The sequence below is a fragment of the Lolium perenne genome, chromosome 4, assembly GCF_019359855.2.
Source record: "Lolium perenne isolate Kyuss_39 chromosome 4, Kyuss_2.0, whole genome shotgun sequence".
In the NCBI taxonomy this organism is placed as follows: domain Eukaryota; kingdom Viridiplantae; phylum Streptophyta; class Magnoliopsida; order Poales; family Poaceae; genus Lolium; species Lolium perenne.
The window spans coordinates 282,611,756-282,634,277 of record NC_067247.2 but is presented as its reverse complement, the minus strand read 5'-3'; the positions used below and the strand labels follow the sequence as shown (position 1 = coordinate 282,634,277).

The following is a 22,522-nucleotide window of genomic DNA, read 5'->3' as shown; positions in this document are numbered from 1 at the left end:
GAGTTCTAGAAGCTTCTGCGGCGTCCAGGGCGTCCTTATCGTCGTCGAGGACGTGGCCGAGCTCCTCCTCTCTGTATTTGTCGTCTCCGGAGAAGAAGAAGGAGACGATGGCTTGCCTCGCACGAATTTTGAAGCAAGCCGAAACGGTATCTGGGCTGTTTCGTTTATGGGCTGGGCTGGTGACATGGGTTGCTGCTGGGCTGCGATGGCCTGCTTCGGTGGACAGGTAAGTTTCCCTCCTTTTCTTATTTCAAATTTTATTTACTATTTTTATTTTCTGTTTTGATATATCTATTTGAATTCAAAGTTGAATTCTGTTTTGTTTTACAGGTTCTAAAATATTTGAACATTAATACATTTTGATAATGATGCTTGCTGCATTGTTTTGTTTTTAAACGACATTTATTAATTGATTAATTTTAGTTCTTATGAGACACAAGTTAAAAGTGCCAATAGATATGAATTTTAGGGTTCATCTCAATTACCCTTTTAAATTTAGAAATCAATTCTGTTTTAAAAGATCTGAAATTGAGAACATGTGAATGGTGAACATATTCTATTTTACAAGTGCTTAGCCTAGTGATTATTCATATATAATTTGGGTATAACTAGGGTTTAACAAATGGGAAGGAAAATGGAATTGGGTTTATGATTTTATGTGAAGGATTATTCACATATAAATTAATTATGGCTTGGGTTATTACTTGTGATCCATGATTCACAAGTTAGGATATAATATTTCATGTGGGGTGGATCCTATATGAAAGGGTTTGGGGTTTTGCATAATCTTCACTAAATTTAAGTATAAATAGGCATGAGGTATGGCAGGGTTCTACTTATAATCCAAAGTAATCCATGGGTTGGATTGCCGACTTGGTCTAGGGTTATCCTCCTCACTTAGGTAGAATTAATGTATCAAGGCAATGCTAGGTTTGTCTTAAGTGTTTAGATAGGCAGGGTTTACCACTAATGTCATAATTACTCCATACAAGGCATGAGTATTGGTCTGATTAACTACTAATGATTTACTTATCATTTCATGTGAAGAATGAGATCTATGGATCACTTGTAGAGGTTTAACTTAGCATCTCAATTTATAAGGTAAGATCATGCATTAGACATGATCCACTTATTCCTCACTAATCTCTCTTCTTTAATCCTTATCTCAACACACTCACTTAAACTCTTAGGGTTTATGATCATCACTCAATTTGTAATGATCAAAGTGTTAGTCTCATAACAATTCATTAGTTAATTATGGTTCTCTCTCCAAGATCAAGTATTGGTCCATATACTTGAGTATACCTCTTTAGGTTGAGCTCTTCTGAATTGGTAGGGTTTCTCTAGGGTTTATGATTATTACCAAGTTGTAATGATCACAACACTTGCCTCTCTATAATTACTAGAAGAATAGGTTCTTACTTACCATCAAGTTTTAGCTAGGTCAAATAGGGTTTAGTACTTGACTTATATTTCTTGTATCATTGGTTAGTATCAACAAGTACCTCAATTAGATAAGGTTTAAATAGTAATCTAGGTTTTATTCAATGGATAGAATAAGCACATGAATGATTCTCTCCTTTCTCTAGGTTTAATGATATGAGTTGAGAAACAAGGTTGGAATGATCCAAAGTTAATGATGAATGAATATGAGTGTTCTTGACTTGGTTTGTAGTTGAACAAATATACCATGTGACTCATGGTAGGAACATTTATTTAGTAGAAGACATTGAAAAGATAAGTAAAGAATAGTTTCTTAATTAATTGAGTTCTTTGATTCATAGTGGAATAATTATTCATGTGTTGTTGTAAGGAATGGCATGTTAAGATCCTTTATAAGATCTTGTAGTTAATCCTTACTTAAGGTGTTGTTTGTTGTAAAACTAATTCCATTTGATCTAGCCCATAGATCAATTCATCTCTACCCAAAACAAGGTTTTAGCAAAGATCACACTGAAGTTTATAGCGCTTGACTTGATGATCTACTTCAATTCTAGCAAGTCAAGTGAAACTTCAGTTACTGTGGTAAGTTTTATTTGAAAGCGCGAAAATTCCCCGGATTTTCTATGCATGAATGCAATGCACACTTTGGTGTTCTCTCATTTTATTGCCTCTAAACCAGGGATATTACAGCCTCTCCCCCTTAAACTGAACTTCGTCCCGAAGTTCGAACGCTCTCATGTTTCGGAATGTTGAAATGTCTTGAACAGATCACCATCCTTCAACTCCATGGTGATCACAGTAGATATAATTGAATATATCCCTTGTCTCGGTCCTTCATGAAGTCTTCTGATGTCTGGCACTGATACTTTCTTCAATTCTATGATTTCTTCCAACACTCTAAGCTTATAGGCTTACTCTCCAAAGATTCTTGGATTAGGACATCTTCTTATGTTAATGGACGTTACTAATGGTTGTGGTGACATCTTCCTATTTGGGTACTCAAAGCTTGGTTCTACCAGCTGTGATAATCCAGCTGCGGTGTAACATGGCACTACGATTTACCAGCTGCGACATTCAAACCTTAATTCTAAAAAAATTCATTTAAAGCAGGGTATTGTTTTCACTTACTACCATAACGAAAGTAATGGTACTTCGTAAGGTATTTACAATAGGCATGGTCCTAGTTGTTTAGTCCTACGAATGGATTAGACTCATTTAGTCCATCCAATCATGGCTTCTAGTTTATACTAGTTATCCTCTTTTTGGTTTCTTTAGGTTCCATGAAAGGAATCTTTCTACTAATCATTAGTTTTGGTATGGTCAAACCCTTCGATCTTAATATTTCTTAAGCTTTGATTGTCCTCCGACATCTTCTTCATCCAACTTCATTATCTTAAGCTTACTTAAGTTCTCTTGGTTTTGGAGTAATAACAATTACCCACTCAAGTTAAGGTCTACCCCTTACTTCCTCGAGATATGAACCTCGGCTTCTGGGCTGACAACCTCCTGAAAGTACTTTTATATGGGTAGTTTCCCAACAACCTTATAAAAATAAGATCGTACTTCCTCTCAGTTCAGACCTTCTTCTTGGTCCATCATACTCCAAATATCATATTTTAATACTTCTCCTTCAGCCTTCCTCTCCCCCTTGGAGTTTACTAATGATCTTTTCTTATAATCATTAAACTCCAAGGTTAGATAGTTGGTTTAAGTCTAGTTTATATTATGTACCTTTCTAAAGTCTCACGAAGAATTCTTTGCGGTGTATCCACACAGTTGTGGGTATCCATTATGAATCCTCCGACTAAATATTTACCAACTACGAGATACCAGCTGTGAAATACTAGCTACGGAATCCCCCTTTCTTTTAGGGTAAAAAAAATGTTCAGGCTGTGGGCTATCTGGTACCAGCTGCAGACTACCTAGTACCAGATGTGACTTATTGGATACCAGCTGTGACTATGTTATCGTTTTAGGTAATATCTACCTACCAGCTGTGGCTACTTTTATAGTTTTAGTCAAGATACACCTCACTTCACATACTTTCTCTTCATGGTTATCCTATCTCAGCTGCGGTCTTATGATACCAGCTGCGACTTCACTTGTCTATTTTCTTTCTTCCAGGGTTTGTTTTGCAAGATAACCACTTGTGGATACTATGAAAATAGTATTGTAAGTGACTTCACTTGCACTCCCTTCTTCCATAATGAATATGACTCCACTTCTACTGCTCCATATTCACTATTTTTCTCACTTTCATGATACTTCCATGTTGAAGTACTCCTTGATTAAGGATAAAAGTGAGTTTTTATTGGTCCTTACTTCAGATTGTTGTGGTTGCTTCCCACAACTTTACTTCCTCCTTCTAGTGAACCTTCATCTTGTCTTCAAAATCTTTTTAACTCGTCACTTCCTCACACGAATACCTTTACCCTCTAGACCTATAACATCAAGTAAGAGCTTGATATTGCAACATGCATTTGCATATCAGAGTCAAACTTCATGTATGGATCTAGTCAAACAATAAAAATCCAGTAAAATCCAAGAAAATCCAGCTTTGTGCTTATAATACACATCCTTATATACCTGAATATAATAGTTAGGTAAGACATCCCTAAACATCAGGATCAGATGTGTAGTATATAGCACCACATAATATAGGTTTAGGTTGTGATACTTAGCACGAATACGTGAATTTCTACTAGTGGTCTCAACATTTATCTTAATTGCACATTTGCAATGAGGCAAACTTGAAACAAAATGGCCTGGGATAGTTGGAGTTAACCTAGTTTTCTTTGGAAGTACTAACAAAATAGTATACCATATATATGTGCTATTGAAGACTACTTCCTATAATACAATTAGTTCTAACATGTCTACTCTAAACACATGATTGTTTAGAATATACCACCTATAACTCTAGGATTTCTCTATGTGATAGGCTCTAAATAAGCCTTGTTTAAATTAAGGACTATGGTTCTAACATACTTGGTACAATTATTAGGATTTTAAGGCCTAAGCTTTCGAACTATTCCTTAAATCCTACTCCTTATCATCCTTTTGTTATCGTACTTATGATGTTCTACTCCATCATACCATGATTCCCAAGTGAATCATATATGAGTACCTAGTTTTACCATGAAAAATAGAGTTGTATAACTCATATCACTCTTCCTTACCTCCTATGATTGACTCATCATAGACATTTACTACCTTATATAACTTATCTCCCTTACTTAACATCAGTCATTTGACCTTTTTAACGACTCTTACTTAACTATAACTGGCATTGGTATACTTCTTCTAATAGGATATCTTCCTTATGGTTGTATCCTCTCTTTGGACTACCATGTATTGTATACCAACTGTGGTCTACTACCACCCATTATCTTAAGCTTCAATGGTGTTCTAATTATTTGGAATGAAGCAAGATAACTAATTAACCTTATTTAAGAAGTATAGATAAGAAAGATTGACTCAAGTGTGTCAGGATTATTCTCAAGTGAATACCCATCTCAAGTCAAAAGAATAATTGGTTTAGCATAGTTGGCTTAGCTAATACCACTTCCTATAGACACTACCAAACCTATAGGTCTCCTTTAAAGGGTTTTAATCCTAGGGTCAAAGCATTTGCTCTGATACTAGCTGAGGTGACCCAGCGTACCACTGCATGGTGTAGTACACAAGTCGTTGACATAACACAAGTGAAACACCGTTCCACTCATATTACATCTCTCAGAGTGGTACAACAGAAACATATGCGAGTCCAAGGTATGTCTATAGAAGTACACACGAACTGTTTACATAAGATCAACACAACCTCCTACTTTACAATGAGGTAAAACTTCAAATAAAGCTCCAGAAGAACGACTCGTAGTCTATCTTATTGCTAACTCAAGCTTAAGAGCTACTTGGCTTGCTATAGAAATCTAGCTACTTAGGTGCTAGGATTAGGGTAAGGTTCCCTTCTATTACTAGTCTGGGTTTCCATTATAGCTGATGCAGAAGTTGAATCCATTGACTTCTTTGACTGGATTCTCCATCTTGTTGCAGTTGACTCCTTTGTCTTCGAGTTCCACGGTAGTTTCTCCTTCGGTGCCTTGATCTAAGAAGGGGGTTCAAATGGGATAGAATGAGTACGAGCGTACTCAGCAAGTTCATATTAGGAAATATGTGTATCATGCACTAGCTACAGCCATAGACCAGAAAGTCATAGGCCAATGCAAGTTTTTGTAATCATTTCTTCAAAAGGTTTATTTTATTCTGAAAACTATGCCCGTCAGTCTTCACAGGTTGACTAGAACTTCGTGGAGTTCCTTTCCTGCCGTGTTCGCAGTTCCCTTCCGGAACGAGGGAGTGGCGATCACAATTCTTGATACCCTCTGCAGAGGTGCGTTACTTTACCCCACAAGAGATCTTAACCATGTTGCCGGCCGAGAGTATGTCCTCGTCCACACTTCCTTTGGTGTGAGGCCCAGTATAAGATCCAAGCCAATCACTGCCTTCTACGCGACCCTGCAAACCCACCCTTTTGTCCAAATGTACACCTCCAGTAGACTTCCCCCGATAATACGGCTTTACTCATGGTGTATTCCGGACAATCCATCATAGATCGTAGAGCCATCATCACTAATGGATGGGGATTTAAAAGGCTATCCCAACCTACGGCAGTGCCTCCAACACCCCGCCGGCTCTACCAATCCGTTGGCATGCAGAAGGGAAAAGATACAGCTGACTTCCCCAGAGCCATTATAGATCTTATGGATAACGCGATATGTACGGCGCTAGAATAACTGGACGGCATTGGTAATTAATCCTAGGGTGATATAACCCATGCAATGGAACCTCCACCATATCAACACATACCATGGTTCCATTGCCCACCACATAGTCATATTCATAATTGTAAAATAATACTTTGCTTTTCAATGCATGAGTGATAAGTATAGTACTTTGCATATAGTTTGGTACAAATAATCAAATGACATGAGCAAGCGATGAACTTGCCTTTCTTGACTGCAAGATTATGCAGGCAAAAGCTTCGATACGTGATAACTCCAAATTCTGAAATACCATCATTGTCCGGTAAGGACAATGTTTAAAGATCTGGCAAAGATGCTATAATGCATAGTATGAGATGCAATCGTCCCGAGCGTAACTTAACCTCGATGATTAAGGATGTATGAGTTGTAAAGATTTCTTTAGGGTTGGTTGCACTTTTAGAACGGTTCTCAAACAAGGTTCTTATTAGGGTTTGGTTATATTAGCATCAACTAAGTGATATAAGACATCATAATAATCATACACATAAAGAATAGTGGTGGAATAATATGTAAAGAACAGTTGTCAGTTTTTAAGTTCTATAGAACATGGTTGATGATTACTTATACTATACTTCAAAAGAATAACTTTTGAAGAACATGTTGTTTAAGAAATAATGAGTATTTCAAATAAGAATTATGGCTTCTATGGTTTGATTGACATTTGTACTTCAAAAGAATAACTTTTGAAGAACAGGTTAAATAAGAACATGAACTACTATACATAGGTCTTATGGCTTTCTAGGGTTTACTATTGGATTCATTTAGTTCATTAATAGGAACTAGTTAGATTCTTAAGTTGAATTGGGGTTTCTATATAGCAACTATTGGTAGGTTTATTGCTATGGTTTATTCTAAGCATCATATCAAAGGATGGTTATCAAGATGGTTCTATAAATTAGCTATTAGGGCTTACTATGGTTTCACATTTGCTTTACTAAGAAATGATTAATGGCTTCTAAACTAGATGGTTTATCCCTTCCTGAATAGGGTTCAGGGGAATAGGAGCATGTGATGTGTATTACTACACAAGATTGGTACTAGGGTTTATCATTATGGTTCTACTAGGGTTTGATGATTGAAGTTGATCTTAATGGTGTGGTATATAGGAGTGGTGATCAATGGTTCTAACATGTGGTATCAAGCTAGGGTTTATATCTATGTGATACTAGTGAATCATATAGGTTTTAATTAAGAATAGGAACATGAAATGATAATCTCATGTGACTTGGTTTATGCTAATGGATCATAAGCATGTATTCAATTGTGGCTTATTAGGGTTCTATATGTCAAGTGAATTTCACATGATCACATGTGACACATAATTAGGGTTTTGGAATTGCTTCTAAGGTGGAATGATCACATGAAATAATGGAATCAAAGTCTTACTAAATTGAAATTAGGGTTTCTAAATTATGATACAACTCCTAAAATGATGAGTGGTAATAGAGTTGTGGTTACTAATTACTTTGAATAACAATTAGTAATGGTTTAACATTTTATTAATTTTTACAAGATTTAATAATTAGAGTAATTCTTATTTAGGTTTAATTAAGAATCAGGGTTTAATAATTGTTATTAGGTTTAAAGTATTTAAGTTGTTGACTTAAGATGTTTAAGTAAACAATTGTTGGGCTACCAAAATAATATTGGCTTTTAATATTTTCTTGAGTTATTACTATTTAAAGAAAATGGTAAATGGTAATTTGCAAATTAGGGTTTATGAATTACCACTAATAATTAAGTTAATGCAAATATGATAAATAAAATTAATCTTAACATTTTACTTAGTTACTGAATAGTTAAAATTTAATTCTTATAACTTTACTAGTTATTGAATTCAAATTGTATTTTAAATAATTGAAATGGCATAATTAATAAGGTTAAAAATAAGTGAATTTTTATTTTGACACACTTTTTTGTTTTATATTTTATTTGAATAGAGTTTATTTTTGTGAGCATTTTGATATATTATTCATATTTTTCTGAGTTGAAATGAAATTTCTATGATTTTGCAAAGTTTCAGGAATTTACTGGAATTTGAAATTAAACTAAATACTAAACTTACTGGTTCACTCTACACACAGAGAGACAGACAGGTGGGGCTACTGCCACGTTGGATGCCACGCAGGCAACGACTGGTCAAAGTGGACTGGGGCTGTTGACCGCACCGGCGTTTAACCGCCGGCGGCCAGGGCACGGTGGCGCCGCCGATTTGTGGCTTCCCGGGATGGGCTACTGAAGGTTTCCGACTCGCCTTGATTCACTGAACAAGATGGCGTGGTCGCCCTACTCACGGGATCACCGGAGCAGCGACGGCGACCTCCTTCCGCGGCGGTTTACTCCGGCGAGATATCGAAATACGGCTACGGTTGATGCCAGGAAACGAAAGTGGGCTCTAAAGATGCGGAATCTCACCGTGAAGCTCAAGGTGTGGTCGGCGACGACGTTGGTGGTCGGAGACGAGCGCAATTTCGCCATTGCCGGCGATGTGCTGCGGAAGGGATCGACGAAACTAGCCGGCTTGAGGAAGATTCAGCACGATTCCTTCCTCCCAGATGCTCTACGGCGTCAGGCGCTCCTCCCAGAGCTCACGATAAGCTCCGGGATGGCTTGTACCGTCGGGTTCGTCATCGACGCCGGCGACAGTACGTGGAAGAATGTGAGAGATAGAGAGGTTCTGGGAAGAAATGGATGGGCGGCAAGGTGCTAGGGTTTCCTGGCGGTGCTCTAGGAATATTTATAGGGCAAGAGAGGGTCTGGTTCGTCGGCTCGCCGGCGGTACTGGCCGAGATGCGATGGCGTCGGTGAGCTGCATTCGGGCGTGAATCTTGATGCGGAAGGGATAAGACGGACGCGAGAGATATAGGGTGGAGTTCTAGAAGCTTATGCGGCGTCCAGGGCGTCCTTATCGTCGTCGAGGACGTGGCCGAGCTCCTCCTCTGCGCTGTCATCTCCGGAGAAGAAGAAGGAGACGATGGCTTGCCTCGCACGAATTTTGAAGCAAGCCGAAACGGTATCTGGGCTGTTTCGTTTATGGGCCGGGCTGGTGACATGGGTTGCTGCTGGGCTGCGATGGCCTGCTTCGGTGGACAGGTAAGTTTCCCTCCTTTTCTTATTTCAAATTTTATTTACTGTTTTTATTTTCTGTTTTGATATATCTATTTGAATTCAAAGTTGAATTCTGTTTTGTTTTACAGGTTCTAAAATATTTGAACATTAATACATTTTGATAATGATGCTTGCTGCATTGTTTTGTTTTTAAACGACATTTATTAATTGATTAATTTTAGTTCTTATGAGACATAAGTTAAAAGTGCCAATAGATATGAATTTTAGGGTTCATCTCAATTACCCTTTTAAATTTAGAAATCAATTCTGTTTTAAAAGATCTGAAATTGAGAACATGTGAATGGTGAACATATTCTATTTTACAAGTGCTTAGCCTAGTGATTATTCATATATAATTTGGGTATAACTAGGGTTTAACAAATGGGAAGGAAAATGGAATTGGGTTTATGATTTTATGTGAAGGATTATTCACATATAAATTAATTATGGCTTGGGTTATTACTTGTGATCCATGATTCACAAGTTAGGATATAATATTTCATGTGGGGTGGATCCTATATGAAAGGGTTTGGGGTTTTGCATAATCTTCACTAAATTTAAGTATAAATAGGCATGAGGTATGGCAGGGTTCTACTTATAATCCAAAGTAATCCATGGGTTGGATTGCAGACTTGGTCTAGGGTTATCCTCCTCACTTAGGTAGAATTAATGTATCAAGGCAATGCTAGGTTTGTCTTAAGTGTTTAGATAGGCAGGGTTTACCACTAATGTCATAACTACTCCATACAAGGCATGAGTATTGGTCTGATTAACTACTAATGATTTACTTATCATTTCATGTGAAGAATGAGATCTATGGATCACTTGTAGAGGTTTAACTTAGCATCTCAATTTATAAGGTAAGATCATGCATTAGACATGATCCACTTATTCCTCACTAATCTCTCTTCTTTAATCCTTATCTCAACACACTCACTTAAACTCTTAGGGTTTATGATCATCACTCAATTTGTAATGATCAAAGTGTTAGTCTCATAACAATTTATTAGTTAATTATGGTTCTCTCTCCAAGATCAAGTATTGGTCCATATACTTGAGTATACCTCTTTAGGTTGAGCTCTTCTGAATAGGTAGGGTTTCTCTAGGGTTTATGATTATTACCAAGTTGTAATGATCACAACACTTGCCTCTCTATAATTACTAGAAGAATAGGTTCTTACTTACCATCAAGTTTTAGCTAGGTCAAATAGGGTTTAGTACTTGACTTATATTTCTTGTATCATTGGTTAGTATCAACAAGTACCTCAATTAGATAAGGTTTAAATAGTAATCTAGGTTTTATTCAATGGATAGAATAAGCACATGAATGATTCTCTCCTTTCTCTAGGTTTAATGATATGAGTTGAGAAACAAGATTGGAATGATCCAAAGCTAATGATGAATGAATATGAGTGTTCTTGACTTGGTTTGTAGTTGAACAAATATACCATGTGACTCATGGTAGGAACATTTATTTAGTAGAAGACATTGAAAAGATAAGTAAAGAATAGTTTCTTAATTAATTGAGTTCTTTGATTCATAGTGGAATAATTATTCATGTGTTGTTGTAAGGAATGGCATGTTAAGATCCTTTATAAGATCTTGTAGTTAATCCTTACTTAAGGTGTTGTTTGTTGTAAAACTAATTCCATTTGATCTAGCCCATAGATCAATTCATCTCTACCCAAAACAAGGTTTTAGCAAAGATCACACTGAAGTTTATAGCGCTTGACTTGATGATCTACTTCAATTCCAGCAAGTCAAGTGAAACTTCAGTTAGTGTGGTAAGTTTTATTTGAAAGCGCGAAAATTCCCCGGATTTTCTATGCATGAATGCAATGCATACTTTGGTGTTCTCTCATTTTATTGCCTCTAAACCTGGGATATTACAGATGGTCTGGTTGCAAGACTTCGAGAAAACATTGCCACCACCAAGAGTGAAAACATATCCACTTGTGGCTTCATCTTAGCATCTGAAACCCAATTGGAATCACTATACCCTTCAAGTTCTCTTGGATACCCGGTATAATGAATTCCATAACTCATGGTTCCCTTTAGATAGCGCATCACTCTCTCAAGAGCATGACAATGATCATCTTCCGGGTTGACCACAAACCGGCTAAGTTTGCATACAGTAAACGAGATATCAGGCCTCGTAGCGCAAGCTAAATACATAAGTGAACTAATGATTTGAAAGTACCTTAATTGATCTCTAGTCACATTTTCATTCTTTTGAAGCAAGACACTAGGATCATAAGGTGTGAGAGAAGATTTAAAATCAGTATAATCAAATCTGCTCAACACCTTCTGAACATAATAAGATTGCACAAGTGTAATCTCATTATTCCCATCTCTCAATAACTTGATTTTGCAAGAGATCCGCTTACTCATGAAGAGGATGAAGCGTTCGGGGATGCCACCGTAATCTTTGTGGGTGTTGAGTCCTCTCCAAGCACACTTAAAACAGGACCCACAAAGATTACGGTGGCATCTCCAAACGCTTTATCCTCTTCAGAAGTAAAGGTACTCTAATGCTGCAAAACAAAGTAAAAATGGGAATGGGGTTACCGTAGGAGTAGTACGCATATAGCATACGTCTTTGGTGTGTTCTTCGTATTGTGCTATCCCTCTATAGGTGCCCAGCAATTAAAGCAAGGCCAATTTTATACACCGACCAAGTCGGTTCATACGAAGCACCGCACATCCTTTTTCTGTGTTTTTTCGTTTTTTCGTTTTTTGTTTCTATTTTTTGTTTGTTTTTTTCATTTTCCTTTTTTATCTCTTTTTTCTTTCTGTATATTTTTTCCTCCTTGTTCAAATATGAAAAAGTTTAAATTTGGAAAATGTTTAAATTCTATAAATATTTGTGTTTAAAATTATTCAAATTAAAAATACGTTTATATTTTTTATAAAATTAAAATTGTCGAATTGAAAAATGTATTTGAATTTTTTTAAAAAAAATCAAACACTAATTGTATTTGAACAGTAGTATTTTTTACAAAATAGTTTTTACAAAATTTTAGAAAATATTCAAATTTAAAATATGTTCAGATTTTAGAAATGATCAAAAATTGATAAACTTTTTTCGAAAGAAATCCAGATTAAGTTTGTAAGTTTTAAAAACCAAAAATGAAGAACCAAAACAACAGGAAAATAAAAAAACAAAAAATATGAAAAGAATTGAAGAAAAAAATAGAACTACTTTTGTTAGCCCGCAACCTAACTAACCGACGCGGGTGGCGCGTGTGCGCGTTGCGCGGTTAGTCTATCGACCAGGTCAACATAGAGGAGCTCCATTAAATCACGCGTAAGAGCATATCCAACTGGATGAAGAAAATAGAGGCGGAACGACTGTTTCAGACTGCGGGACCAAAAAATGTGTGTGCACCCTAGCCCAGCGGCCCGGCGCACAGTGACCAGGCTATTCGTCGAGAGGCAAACGTGGCCTAAATTTGCGCCTCAGATGCGTCTTGGCGGACGGTGCGCGGTCGCGCCGCGTGATCGCTTGCTTCTCCCACGAGCCTACCTAACAGTGGGCATGATCGTCGGCCGCCGCTTCGGCGGTCTTCGCTTTCGTGTCTGCGCCATAGCCTTCATCTTGTATTCTGCAAGCGCACCCGGCCTGGCGGGCGGCGACTGGACATCTGCGTCGCCATTAATGGCATGGTGTCCTACGCGCGCCTGGCCTTTAAAAGGCGACCGACATCGTCCCTGCCTGCCGGCGGAAATACCTGTCGTCAGACCTCCGCGCCGATCCTGCCTTCGTCGTGGACTCCGATCTATGGCTCACCTAACGCGAGACCGAGAAGGATCCAAGGAGGAAGTTGGGGTTCCTCGATGACCGGGACTACCCGTTTGGTCTCCGGCGCATGCCCACCCTCCCGTGCCTCCTCGTCGAACACGGCCGCCGGCTCCTCCCGCGCCTTCCACAGACGACGATGCGCTGGCCGACTACATCAAGGAAGCTAAGGACGACAACGACGACTTTGTTGATTGTGTCTTCCATGCCTGGCAGACAGCCATGGAGGAGGGCCGAGAGTTCCAGTTACCGGTGACGATGACCGGCGAGGAGATAGCGTGTCGGAGGTGGACCAACCGGTGCGTTCGCCGCTGCACCGATACGCTACCGACATCATGCAGCCAGGCCTCACAGAGGATGAAGCCCTCCAACGGGCACTGCAGAATTAGACCCCCCACCCTCGCCGCCTCCACTTCTGTCGTTCAATCTGTGGGTTGCTCTACCTCCACCTGCGGCATCGCTGGCGTACATCCAGTCGGCTGCCAACTTGTCGTGGGTGATACTGGATTTCATCATGCTCGACGACAAGGACGATGAGTAGGCTAGGGTAGTAGGTGGTACATTCGCCTTTTAGTTTTATTATTTTTATTTGCCTTTATTAACTATGTAAATTATGTTTCTCTTGAATGCAAAATCAAAAAAAAATTGCATTGTGCCACCGGAGACACGCAAACAGACGCGTGGTCGAATTCGACAAACGAATGAAGACGGTAAATTTAGATATCCATTTTTCGTGGCCGAGTTGAAGATGCCCTAATGTATTAGTTATTTGGGCCGAGCAGCACTCCTGCCTGGGGTTCACGGTCTCATCCTCCTACAAGATGGTGGATACTGCTTCAGAGTTGAGACGTTCACATGTCTCGGTATCTTGATCCATGCATGCATGATGCATGTGCCGACAATCAAACATGACAAACGGATCAAAGCCCGAAGAAAAAATGCTTCACTAGAAATAGCGGTCCGTAAATTCGTGCGCAGAATGCATACGCCCAGTTGCAAGCACGCGGCCAAAATTTTGGCGAGCAACGTGCGATCGAACAGAGGCGGGGCCTGTTGTTTCTGGCCGGTGGCCGGTGGCCGCATGTTAACGCGGCAAGGTTTTTCTTCCGGCCACCTTTCTATTCCCAGCGACGAAATTACAGAACCGGCCATGAAGATTAACTGGATGGTAGCCATACCATTCCACACATGCGTAGGGGGCGGCCAATCAATTTGCCATCGTATCGCAACCGACCGACCGACCGATCCAACCGTCGGACGGACCCGTCAGCAATCGCACATGACTTGTCGCGACCACCGGAGCTCTTTTTGGCAAGTTGACGCGCTTCGGCCGGCCCGTGGCGGTGGCGTGGTGCGCGCCTGCTCGGATCCACCGCGCGCCGCCATGCTGAAATCCCGATCGAGCCTCTCACTTCTGGCACTACTGCCTGAAATGCTAATCGGCCAGGGAATATTCGAGCGATCCGTTTTGCTTGCCTCCCTTTGGTGTAAATATATAGTACTTCCTTCATTCGTTTCATTAAAAGTATTTCAACTTTGTCAGAGACAAGGTATGCCGATACATATCATAGCATCTTATGATTAAACGATAGTACGGTACTTTCGTGGCTAATCGATATGCATCGTGATGGTATCTTAATTTGATAGTATCTTAGTCGTAACCTGAATCGTATCATATATATAAAAACAATACCGTACAATCTCACACCAATACCAAAAAAGATACTAGTATATCCGATTGCGTGTCCATCATTTTTTTTAAACAGAGGCAAAAGTTTTTCTTCATTCTATGAATTAAAAAGACGCTTTACAATACTGCAAGAGTTAAAAAATATTGCAAGGAGGTGAACATGGACCTCTTCTATGCTTGAACTTTGATTGTGGTGGGAAATGGGAAGAATACACCGTTTTGGGATGCTCCATGGCTAAATAGGTCTAAACCACTTGACATTGCCGGATTGCCCCTCTCATATTCGAGGTGTCCAAAAAGGTGGTGTGTCAACAAGACTTTGATCAATGATGATTTGTTGTCTTGTTTTTTTTTGCGGGTAAAAGAGGATATATTAAGCCACAAGGATTACAAGGAGGTCTTGGGCAAACACCTGAGACAGAACCTCAGGCCCCGATCCAAGCCAAACGGCAGTTCTAGCTTCTGTTCTTGCTAAATTAGCTAGACAGTGACTAACCCTGTTTTGCATACGGATCCACTTTTACAAAAGAAATAACTCTATTACTATTAAACATATATCTAATCTCTGAAATCAAATGTGCTACTGACGAACGATCTTGGTTCTTCTCCTTGATAGCATCAACTAGGATTGAACAGTCGAGCTCAACTGTTATTGGATTATCGCTCCTTTGCATAGCCAATCTCAAACCTTCTTCACATGCCATAGCTTCGGCCTCAAGAGGATCAGAACAGTTTAACAACTGACGACAAGCCGAGAATATGATGTGGCCATTCTCATCTCTAAGCACCATACCAGCTCCGGCCGAGCCATCTTCCAACTTGACCGATCAATCACAGTTTAATTTCACCCAACCTATAGGAGGGAGTTCCCAATGTTTGTCAGGTGGCTTTTCTGGTACAACACCAACCGAGTTTGAAACTGAACCAGTCAGAACTGGTTGCTTGCCTTTGATCATATCTCCGATTGATGAAGTCTTCAGATTTTTTAGTATACTCATGTAGCCAGTGAGGAAGCGCTTGGAACTCTCGATCGAAGGGAGAGGTTTAGAATGAGTAGCTTCATTCCGAGCATACCAAGCTCGCCAAGCAACGAGCAGAATAGCATCACACATCTGCTTCGGAGCAGCTTCCAGGATGGAACGCAACCAACAACCTGTGTTGGACCGGAGCTCTACGTCTGAAGGTAAATACCAAATGCCTCTCATTGCATCCCAAAGTTGACGTGCATGTGGGCAGCTATACAACGCGTGTGCTGAATCTTCCTGGGTAGTGCCGCAAATTAAGCAAATTCCAGTAACTTTAATTCCTCTCGATCGTTTGTTGTTCGCAGTAGCTAGAGCATTTGATGCAGCTTTGAAAGCAAAAGTTTTCACCTTTGGTGGAACAACAGCCGACCAAATGCGCTTCCAACAAGTTTCGCTGCTATCCGGTCTGGCACTAGTTGTAGCAAAGGAGCATTGTACTGGGCAGTTGTTAAATGCCAACTTGTATGCACTCCGAACCGTGAAAATACCAGATTTCTCTGGCTGCCATGCGATGATGTCATCGTCAAGGCGCCTTGAGGGTCTAATCCCAAGTATTGCTTCGGCATCAATGGGCAAGAATTTAGACCTGGCCAATTCCTCCTTCCATAGTCCATGATTATCCAACAAATCAGATACACGCCGGATGCGACGGTCACCATTGGGTGAGAACACTTTCATATATGAAACACGGGGTATCCAATTATCACGCCAAACACGAATGCTTTTTTCCATTGCCAACACACCAAATGACGCTTATTTTCAACAGTTCTAAACCATATGAAATAGCAGACCAGGTGGATGAAGGGTTACCAGTGAAAACTGTATCAATCAGGTTACCATTAGGATAGTATCTCGCCTTAAGGACACGAGCACACAGACTGCCAGAGCAGGCTATTAGTCTCCAGGCTTGGCGAGCAAGAAGAGCTTGATTATAGATGCGCATGTCACGAAAACCTAAGCCCCCTTGAGATTTTTTTTCGCATCAATTTTGGCCAACCAATCCAGTGTGTTTTCCGCTTGATTTGTTGTCTTGTTGATCTTAAGTGTCCGTCGAATTCAATGTGTGGATTGCGCGACTAGGAGTTACTATCTGCGATGGATGAATGTGTGAGAGACATGTATTCCGAACAGAGGACGTGTGCTTACATCTGGTGGGTATAGTCTCAACTGAACACGGGTTCAGCAGGCAGGGACACACACACCATACCAGCTCAAGAGAAAGTGAGCACCTATTCATTACCTGCAGGTAGTACGTACTGAAACAAGTTGCTCCTACTCGATCGGACCATGTACAACGAACGTGGTGGTACCTTTTGCATTTCCGGAGCGAGATCCTTGTACGTATATCAAAAGAGGAGTGATAGGCTACGTTGGATAGGAGTATGAACCGAACCTCAGGTGAAGGCGTTCGTTCTCGGCCACGTCAGCAGAAAATAGTCGCGCGGGCGGGTGGGTCCTAGAGCCACCAACCCACGTGGTGGGCCACTCCCTGCTGGTTTAGGCTTTGGTTTTATTTTCCTCTGCACGATTTTGAGCAAAAGAGAAATTAGGACGTGCATGCCCCGCTAGTCCTACATGCAGGGATTGGAAATGATAAGGGGCGTGCTCAGAGTCGGGTCGGTCGGCTGATATGGGCCAGAAAATCGGTTGCAGTTTGCGTCGTCCGATCGTGATCCAACGATCAAAACAAGCTGCAACGCAGTTTAGCATTTTGGCCCTTAGTTTTTGAGAAATCAACCCGCTGTCCTAACTTTTTCACTTAAGAATGAAAAGGTGTATCTCTTTAGCCCTATTCTTCTCGGTATTTACGACAAATATGCCACTGTGCTAATTTATCTCTAGGGCAGAGGGCATTGCATTAAAAATAGTCACCCCGTATACAAAAAATATACAGTTTTACAAGAAAAAGTCGCAACATTTTCTTAAAAATAATGTTACAATAAAGTGGTTAAACCAACAAACTGTTTTGCTGGAGATCAATTTGTAACAAAAGTAGCCAATATTATTAACAATAACTGGAGACTGTTACAACAAAAATCCATATATTTGCAAAAATAGAAGAAAACATTAGTTTGCTACAGATTGAATTACAACAAAAGTCACCAAATTTATTTACAAAAAGTCACAAACAATTACAATAAAAAATCAATATGTTTGCAAGATGATGCAAAGTGGTCAAGCGACATTTTATTTGCTATAGATTGAATTACGACAAAAGTCGCAAACTATATTTACAAAGGGTGTCAACCGATTACAACAAAAGTCTATATATTTGCAAACACCGCAAAAGTGGTGAAGTAACAATTAATTTTCTACATATGGAATTACAACAAAATTCACAACCTATTTATACAAAAGTCAGAAATGAATTAAAACAAAATATATATACAACAAAAATCTGGTGCACAAAAGAAACGAAGCAGTGCACGAGCAATTGGTTCCAATGTGTCTTAAGTGCTGGACCAGAATGTGTGGGCGTACAAGTGATGGGTCATGCGAGCGAACAGGTGATGGGCCAGATTCCGGCCAAACCAGCGAGTCGTGGGCCCAACAGCGAGCGCGGACCGAGCGGCCGATCTTTTTCCCTCAAGCGGTCGCCGGCTCACAAGCGATTTCCAAATGATAAGCACACGGAAGCGCGCGCGAGATAACGCAATGGATCATGAGAGGGACAACCTCGCATTTTGGATGTCGCAAAACGAGTTTGCGGTAAGAAATTCCGGGGACTTGTTAGAGATGCTCTCACAATGTTTTGTGAGGTTACGTGTTGCTTCTTGGAGCATCAATCAACATAGGTGCAAAACAGCTTCCTAGAGTTGCTCTAGTAACATTTCTATCTGCAAGGTTGGGTTTTAAAACAAGAAATACTCCCACTGTTCCATATAGTATGTTGTGCGTAATTTTCTGAGCAAGTCAAACTTCGTAAGGTTTGAGCAATCATATAACAAAATAAACCAATTTTTAATATGATTCTTAGAATCAAAGTGAAATACATTTTCATATTGTGTACATTTTATAGACAACATATTCTTGGTTGGAGGGAGTAGGGCTGTAGGGGTGGAAACTAGTAGTGGATAATCCGTATTATCTAGCATTCCACATTCGTATTCGGTAGACTGGTAATATCTGATTCGGACGTCCCTGAAAATGGATATGGGAAATAATCGAATCCATTTTACGAAAAACAAATACAAATGTGGCATTGAATTTTGAAGCAAATGTGGATAACTAAGATTATTTTTGCCGATTTTAGTAATTCAGCCCCAATATGCCAATTGCCTAACCTATCGAATCTAACAAATCGATCAAATACTCTTTTATGTGAATGGACTTGAAAGTACTATGCATTATATCAGTATATTTATCTCTCTACCATTCAAGAGTTGGCTCAACATGAGTCTATTATTTCATTATATTCATATCCGCTCCGAATTGAGAAAACATCCAATTTGTATTCGTATTCGAATAACATTCGCTACGAATTCATATTTAGCAACATCCATATTTTTTTTGAAAATATGGAAACGGATATGAGAAGGGCACTTTCCAATCCGTTTCCACCCCTAGGAGGAAAGCCACTAAGTTTAGTACTCCCTCCACATCGGTTTAATTAGTCTTATGCGTAGTTCTAATTGAGGAAACTTAATATTAGATATATATTACAAAAATTATATCACTCGAGACTACAAATCTTATAGAGAATTTTCAAATGGTATAATTTTCATGTTATATAGTCTATAATATATAGATTGAATTAACGATCTAGACAGACGTGTAAGAGACCTATAAACCAAAATGGAGGGAGTAGCTGACACCAAGCCATTAAATTACTTTCAATCGGCTCATATATCAAAATTTTGAAAATACGGATTAAAGGGGATCTTTGTTTTGGAAAGGATATGCTAGGAAATACTACTGACGTTCTGGGTCGCATGCAGTTCAGCAGCAGGAGTTGTTCCTTTGCTTGCGGCACAAGCTTCAGATACGCTTTGTCTGAAACATCCATGACCGAAATTTAACAAACTATCTACTACTGTTCTAAAACGTGCGTGCATTGGCAGTGCCCCTCCAAACCGATGCACGCAAAAGTAAGTAATACCGGTACCAGAATGTTTTTTTTTTAAAGGAACAAGAACCATACAGTTTGAGGTATCGATCCGATGACACGGAGCACAGGTATGGATCGACCGGCGACGAGACAGATCACTCGGATACCACATACAGGAAGGAGATGGAGGACAAATGTACAGGGCGGCACATGAGAGGCATGATACATACATACGGTTTGTCACGTAGCCCCTGTCTGTCACGCACACCCACGGCCGGCCGGCCAGCCTAGCAGCCCAAGTGCAGCAGCTCACCTGAATGGCGGATGGCGACGGACTAATGATGGCCGCGCCACATCACACCGCCCATCCCTGCCACACGTACGGCCCACGTGGAATCGCGTACACTCGCTGACGTGCGGGGCCCGGCTCGGGGCGACACCACGCCGTCCGCCACAGGGCAGAGGCCCGCCGATCCTTTATGATCCAGCTCAGCCCGTGACGGTGGGCTCGCCGCTGCACCTGCCCGGCGGCGACGGCGCACCGGCGGGCAACGCTCGTCTCCTGTCGCGTAGCGCAGGGGTACTTTCGTCACTCCACCACCTCCTCTGGATCAATCCCGTTGTGAGCAGCCTGTAGTAACGGCGTGGGGCCCGTGAAGGCGACGGGAGTGAAAACGGGCACGGACTCACTCTTCTGTCCGAACGAGATGTTTTTTCACCGCGCGACGCCGGGTTCGTGATCGGGATACACTGCAGTGTGGACCCCACGCCGGCGTGCCGCTCAGACCGGCCACGTGCCATTTATTCCCCCCACGTTGCCACGCTTCCCCGTTCCCATGTTACTCCCCCGCTCTTTTCCAAAAAACAATACAGCCCCTCCGTCCCCGCAGCCTCTATCCTCTTTCCAGGAACTCCAAGCACCCATCCCCATCCATCCATCATCCATGGAGAGAAATCCTGCTGTGCATCCGATTAGTGCTATGTTGGGCGCCGCTTTGAGAGACTTTGGTTCGTGCAGTACTGCTCGTTGAGCAAGCATGTGACCCAACAGGACACATACATGGCTCGCTCATGGAGAATGGAAAAGAGCAACTTCACTTTCAGGCTTCTGTTGCTGAACTGAATCACGCGGCAAGCATGATTACGAGATGATGATGATGATGAAGATTACTACTAACCGCTGGCACCGGGAGGTTAAGTCCCCATCGCCGGAAAGCAAGAAACAACACATGGAACACGACGACCAAGTGATCCGAATATTTCAGACCTGATTGCCTGTTGCGCTGATGATGAATGTAGTATCAGAGACTGGATCGAACGGCAGAATCCCAAGGAAAAAAGAGACGCGAACAAAACGAACGAATGTGCCTACTCGGCAGGCATTACAGCACGGGCGAAATCGCCAGAGTGCCATCATTATCACCACCACCACCCCACACTAACCGCTCAACTAACTCGACAACCAACACCACGAACTACTAACTAACTAATCCCATCCCAGAAGGAAAATTAAATGGAAGAAGAAGGAGGGGGAGCGAAATTTACAACGAATACACGGATCAAGCAAGCTCGGGTCACGCCGGCGACGAGGAGGAGCTGCCGGCGGAGGCTGACCCTGGACCTGACGAGGAGGAGACGCTGGCCAGGACCTCGGCCAGGGCCGTCATGGCGCGCACCTGCATCTCCAGCGCCTTGATGTAGTCGGACGCCTCGGAGAGCAGCGCCGGGAACGGCAGCTTCTGGCACCCGGGCACCAGCCGCCCGAGCACCTTCGCCTTCCTCGCCAGCGCCGGGGCCTTCCCCGTCGCCGGCGCCGACGCGGCAGCGGAGGGGTGCCGCGACGGGCAGGCCGGGGCGCGGAGCCGCGCGCGGTGGGCGGCCTGGAGGCGGCGGCGGCGGGACGCCAGGATGGCGCGGCTCCAGCGGGACCGCCCGCGGGCGGCCACCGCCAGCGCGCGGTCGGCGGCCTCACGCACGGCACGGCCGCGCGCCGGGGCCGTCGACGGCGACGCGGCAGTCGACCCGCCGCGGACGAGGCGGAGCGCCTCGAAGAGCTTGGACGAGTAGATCTCGTGCTCGCGCCGCGTCCGCCACTTGGACGGCTGCGCCTCCGGCCCCGCCCCGGCCGACGGCGTGGAGTCTGCACGCTTCCGCTTGCGCTCCCTCTCGTCCACCGACGTCGAGCTCGACGTGGACGCCATTGCAATAACAATTCTCGCGAGAGCTCCTCGGGGCTGCACAGAAACCAGCTTGCTGCCTGTGATCTCCTGAGCTGAGCTGGGTCTGCGCTTGCCTCTGGGTTTGAGAGGTAGAGGAGGTGGCCAGCGGGTGGGATGGGGGAGGGAGGTGGGAGAGGTTCAATATAAAGGGCGCCCCCAAATGACAATAGTGATGCCGCCCCGCATTGCCCATGTGACTCTTTTGGATTTTGGGGATCATTTTATTTTCTCATTTCTTTTGCTGTATTAGTTAATAGTTATAGTTAGTTTTTATTTGGACAACACTGCCCTTGCAGCTAATTATGAGGTCCACTGGGTTTGGACTTTGTGGCTCCGTGTCGCTCCATCTGGATCAGGCAGCCGGAGC

At 41.9% G+C, this 22,522-nt stretch overlaps 1 protein-coding gene across 1 annotated transcript; it reads right to left on the bottom strand.

Annotated features, from left to right (window-relative positions):
- Positions 1 to 21,288: 21,288 nt before the first annotated feature.
- LOC127295563 (transcription factor bHLH148) lies at positions 21,289 to 22,279 on the bottom strand. The gene has a single exon (XM_051325528.2). It carries the CDS (start codon positions 22,135 to 22,137, stop codon positions 21,511 to 21,513), a length of 627 nt encoding a protein of 208 aa, XP_051181488.1. The 5' UTR covers positions 22,138 to 22,279; the 3' UTR covers positions 21,289 to 21,510.
- Between the last annotated feature and the right edge of the window lie 243 nt (positions 22,280 to 22,522).

What these genes read in the sequence shown, in the direction of transcription:
- LOC127295563 (XM_051325528.2), bottom strand. Translation starts at nt 22,137, where the DNA reads ATGGCGTCCACGTCGAGCTCGACGTCGGTGGACGAGAGGGAGCGCAAG.